At 41.9% G+C, this 16,665-nt stretch overlaps 1 protein-coding gene across 3 annotated transcripts; it reads left to right on the forward strand.

The window, feature by feature from the left end:
• The first annotated feature begins 2,135 nt into the window (after positions 1-2,135).
• Positions 2,136-13,007, forward strand: LOC143810183 (microtubule-associated serine/threonine-protein kinase 3-like). Of its 3 annotated transcripts, none has more exons than XR_013222690.1 (11): positions 2,136-2,422; positions 2,979-3,080; positions 3,538-3,631; positions 4,439-4,509; positions 6,816-6,901; positions 7,232-7,440; positions 7,909-8,047; positions 8,140-8,272; positions 8,412-8,577; positions 8,712-8,813; positions 9,067-9,098. XR_013222690.1 is itself a non-coding variant. In XM_077293062.1 (11 exons), exons 2-11 carry the CDS (start codon positions 8,464-8,466, stop codon positions 12,828-12,830), a joined length of 975 nt encoding a protein of 324 aa, XP_077149177.1. In that variant the 5' UTR covers positions 8,141-8,272; positions 8,412-8,463; the 3' UTR covers positions 12,831-13,007. The 3 variants fall into 3 exon arrangements, 2 of the variants coding, with proteins under 2 accessions (XP_077149176.1, XP_077149177.1); XM_077293062.1 differs by lacking the exons at positions 2,136-2,422; positions 2,979-3,080; positions 3,538-3,631; ... (2 more) ...; positions 7,232-7,440; positions 7,909-8,047 and adding exons at positions 9,343-9,452; positions 9,546-9,637; positions 9,906-10,004; ... (2 more) ...; positions 11,445-11,534; positions 12,682-13,007 and having other exon boundaries at positions 8,141-8,272; positions 8,412-8,485; positions 9,067-9,189; XM_077293061.1 differs by lacking the exon at positions 9,067-9,098 and having other exon boundaries at positions 8,412-8,485.
• Positions 13,008-16,665: the final 3,658 nt, after the last annotated feature.

Below are 16,665 nucleotides of genomic sequence, written 5' to 3' on the forward strand. Positions count from 1 at the left end.
TTTGTTCGTCGGATCAGTACAATTACAGAGATACCAGATTTGTATTGGGTTTTTATGCTTTCTATTTTACAGACTGAAAACAATATTTTAGCAAAATGAATTTCTTTTTGCATTGTCATATTCTTAGAGCTGTAACTTTTCTATTTTTTCTGCAGAATGAGCCATATGAGGGCTTGTATTTTGCAGGACCATTTGCAGTTTTCATTCATACAATTTATTTTACATATGACTTTTTGAACACTTTTTATTCACTTTTGTGTGAGTCGCTATGATGAAACAGTGACATTTTTGGGGTGGTTTTTATTTTATTTTTTTTACATCTTTCGCCAAACTGAATAAATAATGTGCCAGTTTTATAGAGCGGGATTTACCTGACGCGGCGATACAAATTATGTGTATTTTTTTTGTTTTATGCTGCATTTTTTTCACGTTTTTACACTTTTTCACGGTGGAACATGTATAATTTTTATTTTGATCACTGGTCTCATATACTGCTGTACTCATATACAGCAATGCAGGCAGGGCCGGACTGGCCATCTGGCAAATGCCAGAAGGGCCTGTCTAGTCATGGGCCGCCTTGTCTGCTACGTTGCTAACAGAATTAGGGTTCTCAAGATACCCATACTGTTAAGAGTTGTGATGGAGCACAAAGTCGCTGACTCCATCACTTACCCCAGCAGCCACGGGTATCATTAGAAATATTGGTCTTGTAGTAAATCTTCCTTTCCTCCATCCAGGGTAATATTAGTAATATATCCCGTCTGGTTCATGGGGACGGGGACAACATGGGTCTGTGTGATTTCAAATGCCAAGACTGAATTTCAGCCCCAGTCCATACCTGAATGCAAGAGAGCAGTCAGTGAGTCATTATGGCTGGATCTCACAGGCCACCTTACCTTGGGGTCATCACATGACCTTGGGGTTCCATGTTAACCTTCGGGACCCGCGATTCTGATCGCAGAGGTCCGATGGTTACTAGGGGGGTCTGGAGACCTGATTGCAACAACTTAAATACCGCTGTCACGATTGAGAGTGGTAATTAAGGGGTTAATGGGCCCCAATCGGTTGCAAAACTGGGGGTGGGCAGCACGGTGGCTCAGTGGTTAGCACTGAAGCCTTGCAGTGCTGGAGTCCTGAGTTCAAATCCCACCAAGGACAACATTTGTAAGAAGTTTGCATGTTCTCCCCGTGTTTGCGTGGGTTTCCTCTGGGTATTCAAGTTCCCTCCCACATTCCAAAGCCATAGTGGTAGGCAATTTAGATTGTGAGCCCCATCGGGGACAACGATGATAATGTGTGCAAAACTGTATAGCGCTTCGAAATATGTTAGCGCTATATAAAAATAAAAATTATTATTATCATAGGGTCCAATACTGCAGGGTGTCAGATGCCATATACAGATGACACCCGCAGGAATTGCAGCCGTCTGGCGGCGCTATACCCTTATTTCTGCAGACCGTTAAAAAGCAGTGCTGAGAAATAAGGCCCCCTTAGCCACAGCCGTTAAGAGGCGTATCGGTGGTCGTCCAGGGGTTAATATAAGGAGATAAGGAAACCCCAAGGGGCACTATTAATATTATAAGGAGGCCCAAGGGGGCATTATTAATATTTTAAAGAGACCTTTATGGCCACCCTCATATATTGATATTCTTGTTAGTAGTACCTTTTGATTTTCTCCAATGGTCTGCAGGGTCATATTTGTAATAGAGTGGAAGTGGGTGAGGGAGAGAAACATGGGCCTGTGTGCTTTATATGCCAGGGCTGGATGAAGGTGTTACCACAGTAAAGATACTTCTTTTATCACCGGAATCTGACTTTCTTATTGATACAAAATGCTATAATTTTTACTGTGTATAACAGATATAAAATAATTTATCTTCCAATATAAAAATCCCCTCACTGATCAGAAGAGTAGAGCCCCCATAGCGCTTTCCTCCATGCCCGCTTCTGGTACTGATGCTCCGCTTAGATTGTTGCCCCCTTAAGGGTTGCAAACAACTTCCTTATAAGGTAAGATGGGAAGATGCCGCTTTAAGAAAAGAACACGAGATTCCGTTATGACATCACAATTAACCACCACTTCTTATCCCGCTATTTTCACTGCTGTTGTCACTTTGACATTCCGGTGTCATTGCTGTTGGTGTGATAAGCTACTTTGCTAGTCATTTACTAACTGCGCTTTGATTTGCTTGAAATGTCTGGGATTCCTCCAGACAGACTTCAGGTGTTAGCACTACTCCAGGGCATCCTTACCACCTATGCCCCTGACATTGTGCTACCACTGCCCGATGGCGTCCTCAGCTTCACTTACCGGCTGGTTATGAAGCTAGTGAGAGACTGCCTGACCAAATACCAACAAGGTCGAATAAGCCAAGAATATCTTGAGCATTTACAACAAAACATCTGGACATTAGTACAACAGGCAAGTAGCAGACAATCTGCACAATTCATTTCATAATAATAATGGAATATAAGTTTATCCTGCACCAAATACTCAGACAGAATATCCGAGGAGCGTAAATAGGGCGCACAGGCTACAGGACAAGGCATAGGGGGGTCTAAAGGGTTCATCGAATTAGAGTTGGGAAGGTTGTGGACGCTGGGGGAGGGGGAATTGGATGGGTTAATCCTTTATGGACCACAGAATTATTTCGCTCACTTTCTTTCAATAGCCATAACTTTATTATCTCTCCATTGACAAGGACTTGTTTATTGCGGGCTGAATTGCAGCTTTCAATGGCTCCATCCTATTTACCATACATTGTATTGAAACAAGGGGGAAAAAATTCCAGCCATGTGTCTTATTTCCATACGTTGAGTATGGCGGGAGGACGTGGAGATGTAAAGGTTTACAGGCGACCGGTTCCCTCGGCAGCTGTCATGTAGCACTTGTAGAGAAACATGGTGACATAAATGGCCTCCTCCATTCTGAACTTTTTCTCATGATTTTCATTTCTTGTTTTTTCCCATCTCTATAGGCTGAAGAAAAATCCCAAAGTGGAAAATTGGCCTTTTTTAAACAACTGGCCCAAAATGTCCTGCTTGTACTGGAGTATCTGGCCCACTCACTGGAGCGCCTGGTAAGGATCCATCACCTTCTACATCTCATGTCCTTGTTGTCTGATCTTCTCCAGATCACCAGTCATATAGCAGGAGCTCAGATTTATGATGGTAGAGGCCTCCCTGTCCGCACCGGTCAGACACAGGATACTTTATGGCAGCCTGTCTCTGCGGCTCCATCCTCTGTGATGACAGCCTGTACTCAGCGGTGCAGAGTTTGTATTTCTTCCTCTTTCTCGCTCGATCATCACAATCTTCCTCCTGGTAAATGCTGCAGTTCTGATAGAAGTTATTAGAGAACAGTTGTAGATACAAATCCGTTATATTAATGTGGATTTACTGGGGGGAGCGGCCGTGAATAGTCCGTCCTATACTGAAATTATCAAATAAATCCAGGTTTAGTCCTTCCTGCTTTATTTATACGGTAATTTAGTGTTTGAGAAATATTATATTAATTGTATATATTTCATCCATCAGGAAACATCAGACGGTGACTCCAAAGAGGGGCAACACCTAAATATTGCTGACCCCGATACCAGTGAGTCGGGGCTAAACTCTGATCTGACAGAAGGTAAGCCGATCATATTTTACATACAAATATTAAGTTATAGAGAAGAGCAGAGAATATGTGGATTTATTCTTCATCCTCTGTATGAGGCCGGTGACGGCTCCTGAACCCCTCATAGACTACGAGGGGGCTCACGTAATTCTGCTTCTCTCCTCTGTGGTCTTCTCAGCTCCCAAATGTACAAAGAGGCTCATAGGTCCCCAATCATGTCATCGTTCGGGATTCAATTAGATCCTGAGCAATATCAATCTGTGTGCCTCAAAATACACAAATAAATAAGAGAAACCAGCATTGTCTGGAAGTGTGAGGATCAAGACTCGCATTTCCTGTAGGAGTCTTCCACATCCACTTAATGACGACAAAGTGGACCTTCTTCAATATCCCCTGGAAGAAGCCTACACAAAACTTCTTCAATACTCCTTGGAAGAAGCCTATGCGAAACACGTGTCGGAGTCTTGCTCTCCTTCCTCCCAGACAGAACACATTTCTCTTATTTGTCTCGTTTATTTTGAGGCCTATAGATTGTTCCTGTGTCTTCTAAATTCTAGAAAGACACAAACTTGTATAAATACGATTATGAATATGTTTTGATGTGATTTTGATGACCCGTTCTTGGTATGAAAAGGTGGGGAAGCGTTCTCTACGTCTTACATTCTGTTTTTATACTTTTATTATGAATTATTCTAACTAATCAAATAAAACTTGTTACATTTTTATATTTGTTTTTTTGCTTTCTTTTCTTTTGGTTATTAAGTTCTGATATAGACTAATACATGATGACGTCTCTTCATTATTTTATCATTACTTTAGAAATAACTCTGCTGGCAAATGCTGATAGTGGAATATGTGAGACACCAGAGATCAGCCACGAATCTGCCAGTGTAAGTATCAGAGGGACGTCTGTATCATCAGAGGACGGGGTGTGAATTTCACGTCCCATATTATACCTCATATGATAATGGGATATCTATGTTCGCCATGTAGATCGGACCTATTATGTGTGATGATGACATTATTATTCCTGCCTTCCCTGTGTGATGCCCCTTATCCCCAGTGCCGGCTCCAGGTTTTCATGGGCCCTGGCGAAAGAGTCCCAGTGGGCCCCTTTAACACATACCACAATTCAGAATGCACGGATACAGCAGAGAAATATAGGAATAGTACAATGCCAAAGATTTCACATACTGTACTTCTTACATTACATGAGTGATATCTATTGTACATTCTACATTAGCTCAGAAACCAGACAGTATAATCCTCTATACAGAATAATGAGCCCCATATATTGCTCCAAACAGAATAATGAGCCCCATATATTGCCCCATACAGTATAATGGCCCCATATAGTGCTCCATACAGTATAATTGTCACCACATAGTCCTCTATACAGAATAATGAGCCCCATATATTGCTCCAAACAGAATAATGAGCCCAATATTATGCTCCATACAGAATAATGAGCCTCATAGAATGCTCCATACAGTATAATGGGCACCACAGAGTGCTCCATACAGAATGAGCCGCATATGTTGCTCCATACGGAATTGACCCCATATAATGCTCCATACAGTATAGTGAGCCACATATAATTCTCCATACAGTATATGATGGGCCCCATCTATTGCTCCATATATAATGGGCCTCATATAATGCTCCATACAGTATATGATCGACCCCATACAGTATACTGAGTCCCATATATTGCTCAATACAGAATGGGCCCCATATAATACTCCTTACAGAATGGGTCCCATATAATGCTCCAAAAATAATTGTCCCCATAAGATGCTCCATGTATAATGGGCTCCATATAATGCTCCATATATAATTGGCCATATAAAATGCTCCATATATAATTAGTCCTATAAGATGCTTCATATATTGGCCCCACATACTGCTCCATATTAAATTGGCCCCATATAATGCTCCCTATAGAATTGGCTTCATAATATGCTCCCTATATTATTGGCCCCATAAGATACTCCATATAGAATTAGCCCCATATAATGCTCCATATATGAGCCCCTTCTGATGGTCCCCATATATTACTCCAAATATAAAAAAAAATAAAAAATAATGAAATACTCACCTCTCGTTGCTTGACGCTGCTCTGCTCTGGACTCCTCACCATCGATGTCTTCCTGCTCTCTGTACTGCGACTGCTCAGGCAGAGGGCGCGCACTGGTGATGTCATCGCGCCCTCTGACCTGAACGTCACAGTCAGAGGATGGAAGACGCTGCAGCACTGGAAATGGGGGAGGTAAGTATCGCAACTTAGTGCCGTGGCCTGAAGCAGGCGGGGGTCCACTCGCGGGGGCCGGCACTAGCGCACCAGTGTCCTGACGGCGATTGGGCCCCCTGCCTGTTCAGGGCCCCGGCACTTGCCCGGGTGCTGACGCCGGCCCTGCTTATCCCCCCCCGGCAGTAATGATTCATGTGTATAGGGGGTATCTCCTATAATAGGGTCTGTGGAGGGTCCGGCTTGTATCACGTCCCTACTTCTGCTGCAGTGTAATCAGCGGGGACGTGATATAGAAGGAGACATTCCTGCATCTTGAGCTTATATCTTCCTTGATTACCAACGTCCAAAACAGATAAAGCTGGCACTTCCAAATACAATGTAAGAACCACTGGTCACCCCAAAGGGGTAACTAACATGAAGAGATCCAAACTAACATTAAATTAAGGCTTTTATTGGAAAACTTTCATAAAATGCATAGAATGCCCAAGCACCCTAACATAAGGTGGAGGCTAAGTGCAATACATCATAAGATTATATCAATTGCAAGGCGCCCCCGGAAGAAGCCTAGTGCGAAACGTGCGTTGGGGTGAGGTGGACCGCTGTGCTATCTTTGCAGGTAGATATTATTATAGTATCTGATTATGTACATTGACACAGTTTGTGTATTAGGAGCATGCTTGGGCAGCTAAGATGTACTGAAAGGAATTTGTTATTGTGATACCACTACCTTGCAATTGATATAATCTTATGATGTATTGCACTTAGCCTCCACCTTATGTTAGGGTGCTCGGGCATTCTATGCATTTTATGAAAGTTTTCCAATAAAAGCCTTAATTTAACGTTAGTTTGGATCTCTTCATGTTAGTTACCCCTTTGGGGTGACCAGTGGTGCTTATATCTTCCTGCAGTTTCTATGTCCTAAAGTAATTTTTTATTCCTTTTTAGGACTTGATCGGATCATTGAACCCGGAGAGAAATCCTTGTAAGAGCGACTATAAACCCATCAAACTGATCAGCAGTGGAGCCTTTGGGTGAGCTTTACTTTGGTATAATATTTATTTCTCAGGGCTCCTTATAACAATGCCTCTGTCTCTGCGTCCTGCCCGTGCAATGTTCCCATAGAGAAATGATGAGTCCACATCACTGTCCACATCTGTCTGTCACTATCCAGGTCAGTTAGGATGCTGTGTGGATGAGGACCCCCATAAGTGATCATTTATGGAGTATTATTTTATGTATTTCTGGATTTCTAGTGATGGCTGAACATCTAGTATTAATCATTAGTACAGGAGATCACTTAATGAGGTCTACAGACAGCTAGTAAGAATTCATAATAAATCATGGATTTTCTTCCTTTCCAGGGCCGTCCACTTAGTTCGCCATAAAGACACAGACCAGATATGTGCTGTGAAGAAAATTGACAAGGAGAACCTGAAAAATATAAAGATGCTTGAATTGGTCTTTCTGGAGAGGGACATCTCAACATTCGCGGATTGTCCCTTTGTGGCCTCCATGTTCTGCTCCTTTCCTACCAAACTTCATCTGTGTATGGTCATGGAGTATGTACCAGGTAGGAAACTTCCATAGTATCTATATCCAGCCCACGTCTGCTGAATCCTAGCATCTATATATGCCCATAATGTGCCCACATGGACGGCTACATGTCCACTCTGCATTTACTACGCGTTATTTGTTACTAAGAAGCCTGAAAAACCATTGATCTCTCTGGAAGTCTCCCTGTATGTCATCACTGAGCACGGCAGCAGCTTCCACTATGGAGAAAAGGAAGATCTGTCTCAAACAGTTTTTATAGATGAGAACTTCACAGAGAAGTAAATGAGAGGCTTGTAGATGAGACCCGGCGCGGTCTCTTTGTATAGGGTCACTGTGTAGTATACAGTATACGCTCTACATCACACAGTATATCTCTATGTAGGCCATCCTGTCCCAATGTCTCCGCTTATCTCCCATTCACCCTCATCATGTGTAATTTACACTGTAACAAACCCTAACCTGTCATATTTGCTTTCTCCCACAGGAGGAGACTGTGGCAGTCTTATAAATCACTGGGGTCCTTTACCCCTCCCCTTGGCACGACTGTACATTGCTGAAACCATTCTTGCTGTGGAATATCTGCACAGCTTTGGTGTGGTGCACAGAGACCTGAAGCCTGACAAGTAAGTGCCCCCTGTAGTAAAATAAAGGGGAAGAGTTTGTTATACAGTCTATGGGTTATTACTTGGGGCTGACACCATCTTTTCTTTCACAGTATCCTGATAACATCAACAGGACATATTAAGGTCACCGATTTTGGGCTTTCAAAACTCGGCCTCATGAGACCGACATCAGACATCTACAAGGCCCCAACTAAGGACATCACCCACGAGTTCCTTGATGGCGAGGTCGGCTTTACTGACAAGATCTTGTACTTTACAGATCTCATCTCTTTCTCTGATAATTTCTCTATAAAACGTTAACATTCATGTTATTTGTCGCAATAATGTTTATTGATCATCATCTCATTCTTCTGTTGGTTTCCAGGCTTTTGGCACCCCTAAATACATGGCCCCAGAAGTTATCCTAGGGAAAGGCTATGGAAGGCCTGTTGACTGGTGGTGAGTAGGGATCATCCTGTATAATTTTTTCTTTGCAATTACACCATTTCGAGGGGCTTCCAAAAGAGAGATAGTACGCAGTGTCCTTGAGGGTAAGTAAAATAATCTGAGTGTTATTTGGCTTCATTGGTTCTGTGGTTTAGTTTCTAGCTTTAATAAGGAATTTTTTAAATGAAAATAAATGAAGAAATTTTATTTCCTGTAATCTTTGCTTTTTATATAACAGATGACATAATTTGGAAACATCATTACTACTCTGCTCCACCCTATGCTCGTCGCCTGATCACTGAGCTACTTCGGAAGAATCCAGCATATAGACTTGGGACAGGTAATATTATAATAGTATTATGACTTATTACACTTCTGTAACCAGACAAATGGTCGTGTCCATGAGGTTCAGCACTGAGGTTCTGTATTCTACCTACATGTCCAATCTCCATTCTTCATGCTATGACTTTCAGTACATTTCCTTCATGTTGGCTCTGTTACCTCTTCAGTTCATGCTAACATAAACTGTACAGATACGGAGCAGTTTCTCTGACAGTGACTGTATCAATTTCTTTCTTGTCTTGCTTTTCCAGAAGGAGCAAATGAGATCAAAGTTCATCCATTTCTACGTGTTTTGGACTTCAACAAACTTCTAAGTCAGAAACCCATGTTTGTGCCTGATCTAAAGTCAGATGAGGACACATGCTACTTTATCAGTAAGTAAAATGAGACGTCATCTACAAAAAACTGCTGTGTGTCCTGTCTTTTATTTTATGTGAACGTCAGTTCACATCAATATTAGTGATAACATGATGACAGTCTGACTAGGTCTTATGCTAATAGTTTCTGATAACACTTGTACTTTGTAGTTGGTCGTAGCAGACAAAAACATATGAATTCAGATGAGGGGGACACAACTGAGGACAATGACTGGCCAGAAATGAAAAACTTTGTATCATCTTATCAAAGGTTTTCTAAAGTAAGTATGTAGCCAATAAAATATCTAACAAATAAATATAATCAGAGAAAAGCTAAAAAATATATCAATTTTATATTTCTCTGTGTGTTTTAGCTACATATCACCAATACCGGGATCATGACCAATGTAGAGCCTTCTTCACCTCCACAGTGTTCCAAAGAGAACCATGAAAACCACTCAGACATGTGAGTAGATTATTATTGTGAGATTTAGTTCTGATATATGTACACAACTAAATACAAGACACAAGTAACACAAATATCTGGCTTGTGAAAACTCTGCAATAAGAGCTGGTCATTTCGTCAGCTCACAATATTTACAGGCCAATATTACTAGTTGGGGTCCTGAGAAGGGTATCTCCTCCATGTTGTCCAAATTGGCCTTACAGACAGGTGTTCTTCCCTTTTGTATTGATTTTATTTGTAATTTACTTGTCTTTCTTCTATCAAAAAGGCAGAAGGAATCTTCCCCTTCCAAAACTATTGGAGACAATGAAGAGCCTATGTCAGCTCAAGGGCTTTCCTCAGAGAACAGCAAGAAACACTCAGACATGTGAGTAGATTATTAATATGAGATTTAGTTCTGACATATGTACACAGTCAAATACAAGACACGAGTAACAAATCTAAATTCAGAATCCACCACAACTTCATTGCTGACCTCTATAGGTCTAGCTTGTGTAAACTCTGCAATAAGAGCTGATCATTTCAACCAGCCATTCGATTTCAGCTCATTACAGGCCAATATTACTAGTTGGGGTCCTGAGAAGGGTATCTCCTCCATGTTGTTCTAATTCACCTTACAGACAGGTGTTCTTCCCTTTTGTATTGATTTTATTTGCAATTTACTTGTCTTTCTTCTACCAAAAGGCAGAAGGAATCTTCTCCTTCCAAAACTATTGGAGACAATAAAGAGCCAATGTCAGCTCCAGGGCTTTCCCCAGAGAACAGCAAGAAACACTCAGACATGTGAGTAGAATATTTTTATTATGAGATTTAGTTCTGATATATGTTCAGAACCAAATACAAGACAAAAATCTAAATCCAGCATCCACCACCCCGTGATTGCTGATGTTTGTGGGTCTGACTTTTGGTAACTCTGCAGTAACAGCTGATCATTATGACCAGCGATTCATTTCCAGCTCATTACAGGCCAATATTGCTAGTTAGACTCCATTCTTGCTGGTAGAAGGCGGTGTGAGCAGGGTATCCCCTCCATGTTGTCCCAATTGGTTTTCAGACAGTTGTTCTTCCATTTTTTTTATTGTTTATACTTGTAATTTACTTGTCTTTCTTCTACCAAACAGGCAGAAAGAATTGTCTTCTTCCAATACTAATGGAGACAATCAGTGTTTCAGTGCTAAAACCAGCGAGTCCTCCTCGCCCTCATTGTCAGGTATGTACAGATTTATAGGCCGTCCAATCATAGCCTATTATCCAAAATTATAAGGAGAATCAGCACATGAAGGCTCCAATACTTATTTTATTCCTGTTGCTCCTCTGAGTATTCTGGTTTTGAGTTATGGACTTTTTTATGGTCTTTACCTAGAGGGCGGTGCTCTCAGGATCCTCTGGGGCGTGTCTTCAGGTTGCTCTGCAATATTAAGCTGTGAGCCACGCCCCCATTGTAAAGACCATAAAAGTTAGCACTAAATAAAAAGGCCCATATCTCTACACCCGTGTGGCGGATTTTAACAAGAAAAATATCAGAATACTCAGGGAAGCGCTGACAAAAAGTAAGAGTGAATCTGAGACACCTTTGATCTGGTGATGAGTCCACTCTAAAGTTACATTTTAGTTTTATCCTACTTATTATATAATAACACTGAGGCTTGCTAATGATAATGATAATAAGGGGACATGGTTCCTTTGGGAGACACCACATGGCGGCACACAGAAAAGCTGCATATTAATCAGTTTGCATAACGCTATAAAGATACAAAGCTAATCTTCTATGACTTCATAATCAATATTTTTTCTGCCTTTTCATTAGAATCTCCAGTTCAGAGAAATAGAAAATCATTTTTAAAACTGAGAAAACAACAAAAAACAGACAAAGTAGAAGAAGGGGAAAGAAGACGAGGTAAGTGTGGCAATAAGGCCCATGTTGTATGATATCAGTGGGAAGAATTCATGTGGAGCAGATGTTATCTGTCAGTGATGGGATTGTCACATGTATGATGACTGACGTCAGTGGTGGGATTGTCACATGTATGATAACTGACGTCAGTGGTGGGATTGTCACATGTATGATGACTGATGTCAGTGGTGGGATTGTCACATGTGTGATGACTGATGTCAGTGGTGGGACTGTCACATGTATGATGACTGACGTCAGTGGTAGGATTGTCACATGTATGATGACTGACGTCAGTGGTGGGATTGTCACATGTATGATGACTGATGTCAGTGGTGGGATTGTCACATGTGTGATGACTGACGTCAATGATTGTCACATGTATGATGACTGACGTCAGTGGTAGGATTGTCACATGTATGATGACTGACGTCAGTGGTGGGATTGTCACATGTGTGATGACTGACGTCAGTGGTGGGATTGTCACATGTATGATGACTGACGTCAATGATTGTCACATGTATGATGACTGACGTCAGTGGTGGGATTGTCACATGTATGATGACTGACGTCAGTGGTGGGATTGTCACATGTGTGATGACTGATGTCAGTGGTGGGATTGTCACATGTGTGATGACTGATGTCAGTGGTGGGACTGTCACATGTATGATGACTGATGTCAGTGGTGGGACTGTCACATGTATGATGACTGACGTCAGTGGTAGGATTGTCACATGTATGATGACTGACATCAGTGGTGGGATTGTCACATGTATGATGACTGATGTCAGTGGTAGGATTGTCACATGTATGATGACTGACGTCAGTGGTGGGATTGTCACATGTATGATGACTGACGTCAGTGGTGGGATTGTCACATGTGTGATGACTGACGTCAGTGGTAGGATTGTCACATGTATGATGACTGACGTCAGTGGTGGGATTGTCACATGTGTGATGACTGATGTCAGTGGTGGGATTGTCACATGTATGATGACTGACGTCAATGATTGTCACACGTGTGATGACTGATAATGATCCTGCACCTCTTTATGAAGAAGATTCCTCTACCATTCTGTCTCAGTGACACCACAGTAGTACCCTCTGATATGGAGCCCCATTCTTTACATTACTTTTACATCTTTTCTCATAGGTTCTATCTTCCGCCGGATGATATCATCCTGCCGACGTGGATTATCCAGGGCTGCTCGTGCTGTCAGAGAAAGCTGCATTTTTGCACCTTGTCAGCATGGCAGCTATAACCTCTCTACGACAGAAATCCCCCCACATCTAGCGCCCTGAAGACACTACAGCACGTCCACCATCAATGCTGTACCTGTGTGGAAGGACATGTACCATCTACCTGTGGCCTCCTGACCAGCAACAACACCTGCAAAAGTTGAAGGCTCCTCCAGGAACATGTCTTCATCCTTCCATGCTATTTTTAATTAATCTAAATAAATAAACATTTAAAACCGATTAATATCTTTCCTAATTATTACTGACATTTATGGTATATCGATACTTTACATCATGTTCAGCATAGCACACAGAAGGAGCAAGGAAACCCCTATGAGTATGATTATAAAAACGCTTTTTATTTTAAACCAGAAGTACAAATAATAATAATGACTACATGATATGAGAAATAGTGACAAGGTAGCTGCTATCCAAGAGAGCAGGGAGTATAACAGACAATACACAGAGTGACAGCAGGACACATTATAGAGAGTGAAAATAAAGCCCCTAACACTTATAAGTGCTAATCGCAAAATTAGAATATCATCAAATAGTTAATTTATTTCAGTTCGTCAATACAAAAAGTGAAACTCATATATTATATAGAGTCATTTCCAACAGAGTGATCTATTTCACGTGTTTACTTCTGTTAATGTTGATGATTATTGCTTACCGCCAATGAAAACCCAAAAGTCATTATCTCAGTACGGTAAATTAGAATTAACAAAAACACCTACAAAGGTTTCCTAAGCGTTTATAAAGGTCCCTTAGTCTGTTTCAGTAGGCTCCACAATCATGGGGAAGACTGCTGACCTGACAGATGTCCAGAAGGCAGTCACTGACACACTCCACAAGGAGGGTAAGCCACAAAAGATCATTGCTAATGAAGCCGGCTGTTCACAGAGTGCTGTATCCAAGCATATTAATGGAAAGTGGAGTGGAATGACAAACTGTGGTAGAAAAAGGCGCACAAGCAACCGGGATAACCGCAGCCTTGCAAGGATTGTTAAGAAAAGGCCATTCAAAGATTTGGGAGTGATTCAGGAGTGGATTGCTGCTGGAGCCATTGCTTCAAGAGCCACCACTCACAGACGTATCCAGGCCATGGGCTACAAGTGTCACATTCCTTGTGTCAGCCACTCGAACAATAGACAACGCCAGAAACGTATTACCAGGGCCAAGGAGAAATAGAACTGGACTGTTGTCAGTGGTCCAAGGTGTTGTTTTCAGATTAAAGTAAATTTTGTTTTTCATTTGGAAATCAAGGTCCCAGAGTCTGGAGGAAGTGGAGAGGCCACAATCCAAGCTGCTGGACGTCTAGTGTGAAGTTTCCACACTCAGTGATGGTTTGGGGAGCCATGTCATCTGCTGGTGTAGGTCCACTGTGCTTTATCAAGACCAAAGTCAGCGCAGCCGACTACCAGAAAATCTTAGAGCACTTCATGCTTCCCTCTGCTGACAAGCTTTTTGGAGATGGAAATGTCATTCTCCAGCAGGACCTGGCACCTGTCCACACTGCTAAAAGTGCCAATACCTGGTTTACAAACAACACTATCACTGTGTGTGATTGGCAGCAAACTCGTCTGACCTTCCTGTCAAGAGGAAGATGAGAGACACCAGACCCAACAATGCAGACGAGCTGAAGGCTGCTATCAAAGCAACCTGGGCTTCCATAACCCCTCAGCAGTGCCACAGGCTGATCCCCTCCATGTCACGCCGCAATGATGCAGTAATTGATGCAAAAGTATCCCTGAGCAAGTATTGAGTGCATTTACTGAACATACATTTCAGAAGGCCAACATTTCGGATGTTAAAATTATTTTTCATGCTGGTGTTATAAAGTATTCTGATTTACTTATATAGATATTTGGGGCACCACGGTCAGTGGGATTCACACCAAGACCTATGGAAGGATCAATACTAAAGTGCAGTGAAGCAGAGTAGGTCTTAAAAACGGGGATCACCACACACATGAATGTAGCAAAATTGAACACAGCTTTATTTTAGAATAAACAAACATGAGGCAAAGCACAAACATTTAAAACCATTTAAAAAAGGGAGTACGTGACAACCCTATACACAAACAGCCCCTAATAAGGCTAAAGACCCAGATTCACCCCACCCACCGAATCGGACCAAGTGACCCCGCCCACCGAATCGGACCCAGAGTGACCGCGCCCACAGAATCGGACCAAAAGTGACCCCGCCCACCGAATCGGACCTAGATTTACCCCGCCCACAAAATCAGACCCAGATTGACCCAACCCACCAAATCGGACCACCTGAGGGGCACCCAAGTGTGAAAGTCTTGCAGGGGCAGCCCGGGCACCATTCCAAAGCACTATCTGTAGTTCCTTCAGGAAATACCCATCTAGTTCTTATTGATGATCTGTCTATTATGATAACAATCCATTTAAAAGAGTCACATGTTCTATATAGATGGGGCTGGCGTTCAGAATCCTTTGCTCTAGTGGACTTTAGGCCTCTGTTTTTCACGTACGTGTTCTATTTATGGTTTTCTCGGATAGAACATGCATCCATTATATTCTATGGAGGTGTTCACATGTCTGTGTTTTTTTGTGTGGTTTGAGTGGTCTGCAAAAAATCACGTGGACATGTCCACTTTTGATCCTTATCATGGATGAAAATTAGCCATACAAGTCTATGGGTCCATGAATATCATAGACAGCACACAGAGGCCATCAGTGTATAATCCATACACTGTCCGTGATTAGCAGTCTAATGAAAAGGAGAATCTTTATAATTTATGTATCACTGATGGTAAAAACGGACACTCTGACCAGACACTGATACAGTTATATGAAAAAGTTTGGGCACCCCTATTAAACTTAAGTTTAATGTTTTATAAAAATAGTTTTTTTAGCAACAGCTATTTCAGTTTCATATATCTAATAACTGTTGGACACAGTAATGTTTCTGCCTTGAAATTGTACTAACAGAAAATGTGCAATCTGCATTCAAACAAAATTTGACAGGTGCATAAGTATGGGCACCTTACCAGAAAAGTGACATTAATATTTAGTAGATCCTCCTTTTGCAAAAATAACAGCCTCTAGTCACTTCCTGTAGCTTTTAATGAGTTCCTGGATCCTGGATGAAGGTATTTTTGACCATTCCTCTTTACAAAACAATTCCAGTTCAGTTAAGTTTGATGGTCGCCGAGCATGGACAGCCCTCTTCAAATGATCCCACAGATGTTCAATGATATTCAGGTCTGGGGACTGGGATGGCCATTCCAGAACAGTGTAATTGTTCCTCTGCATGAATGACTGAGTAGATTTGGAGCGGTGTTTTGGATTATTGTCTTGCTGAAAGATCCATCCCCTGCGTAACTTCAACTTTGTCACTGATTCATGAACATTATTGTCAAGAATCTGCTGATACTGAGAGGAATCCATGCGTCCCTCAACTTTAACAAGATTCCCGGAGTCGACATTGGCCACACAGCCCTAAAGCATGATGGAACCTCCACCAAATTTTACTGTGGGTAGCAAGTGTTTTTTTGGAATGCTGTGTTTTTTGGCCGCCAAGCATAACGCCTTTTTGTATGACCAAACAACTCAATCTTGGTTTCATCAGTCCACAGGACCTTCTTCCAAAAAGAAATTGGCTTCTCCAAATGTGCTTTTGCATACCTCAGCCGACTCTGTTTGTGGCGTGCTTGCAGAAACGGCTTCTTTCGCATCACTCTCCCATACAGCTTCTCCTTGTGCAAAGTGCGTTGTATAGTTGACCGATGCACAGTGACTCCATCGGCAGCAAGTTGATGCTGCAGCTCTCTGGAGGTGGTCTGAGGATTGTCCTTGACTGATCTCACCATTCTTCTTCTCTGCCTTTCTGATGTTTTTCTTGGCCTGCCACTTCTGGCCTTAACAAG

The sequence above is a fragment of the Ranitomeya variabilis genome, chromosome 2, assembly GCF_051348905.1.
Source record: "Ranitomeya variabilis isolate aRanVar5 chromosome 2, aRanVar5.hap1, whole genome shotgun sequence".
Classification (NCBI taxonomy): domain Eukaryota; kingdom Metazoa; phylum Chordata; class Amphibia; order Anura; family Dendrobatidae; genus Ranitomeya; species Ranitomeya variabilis.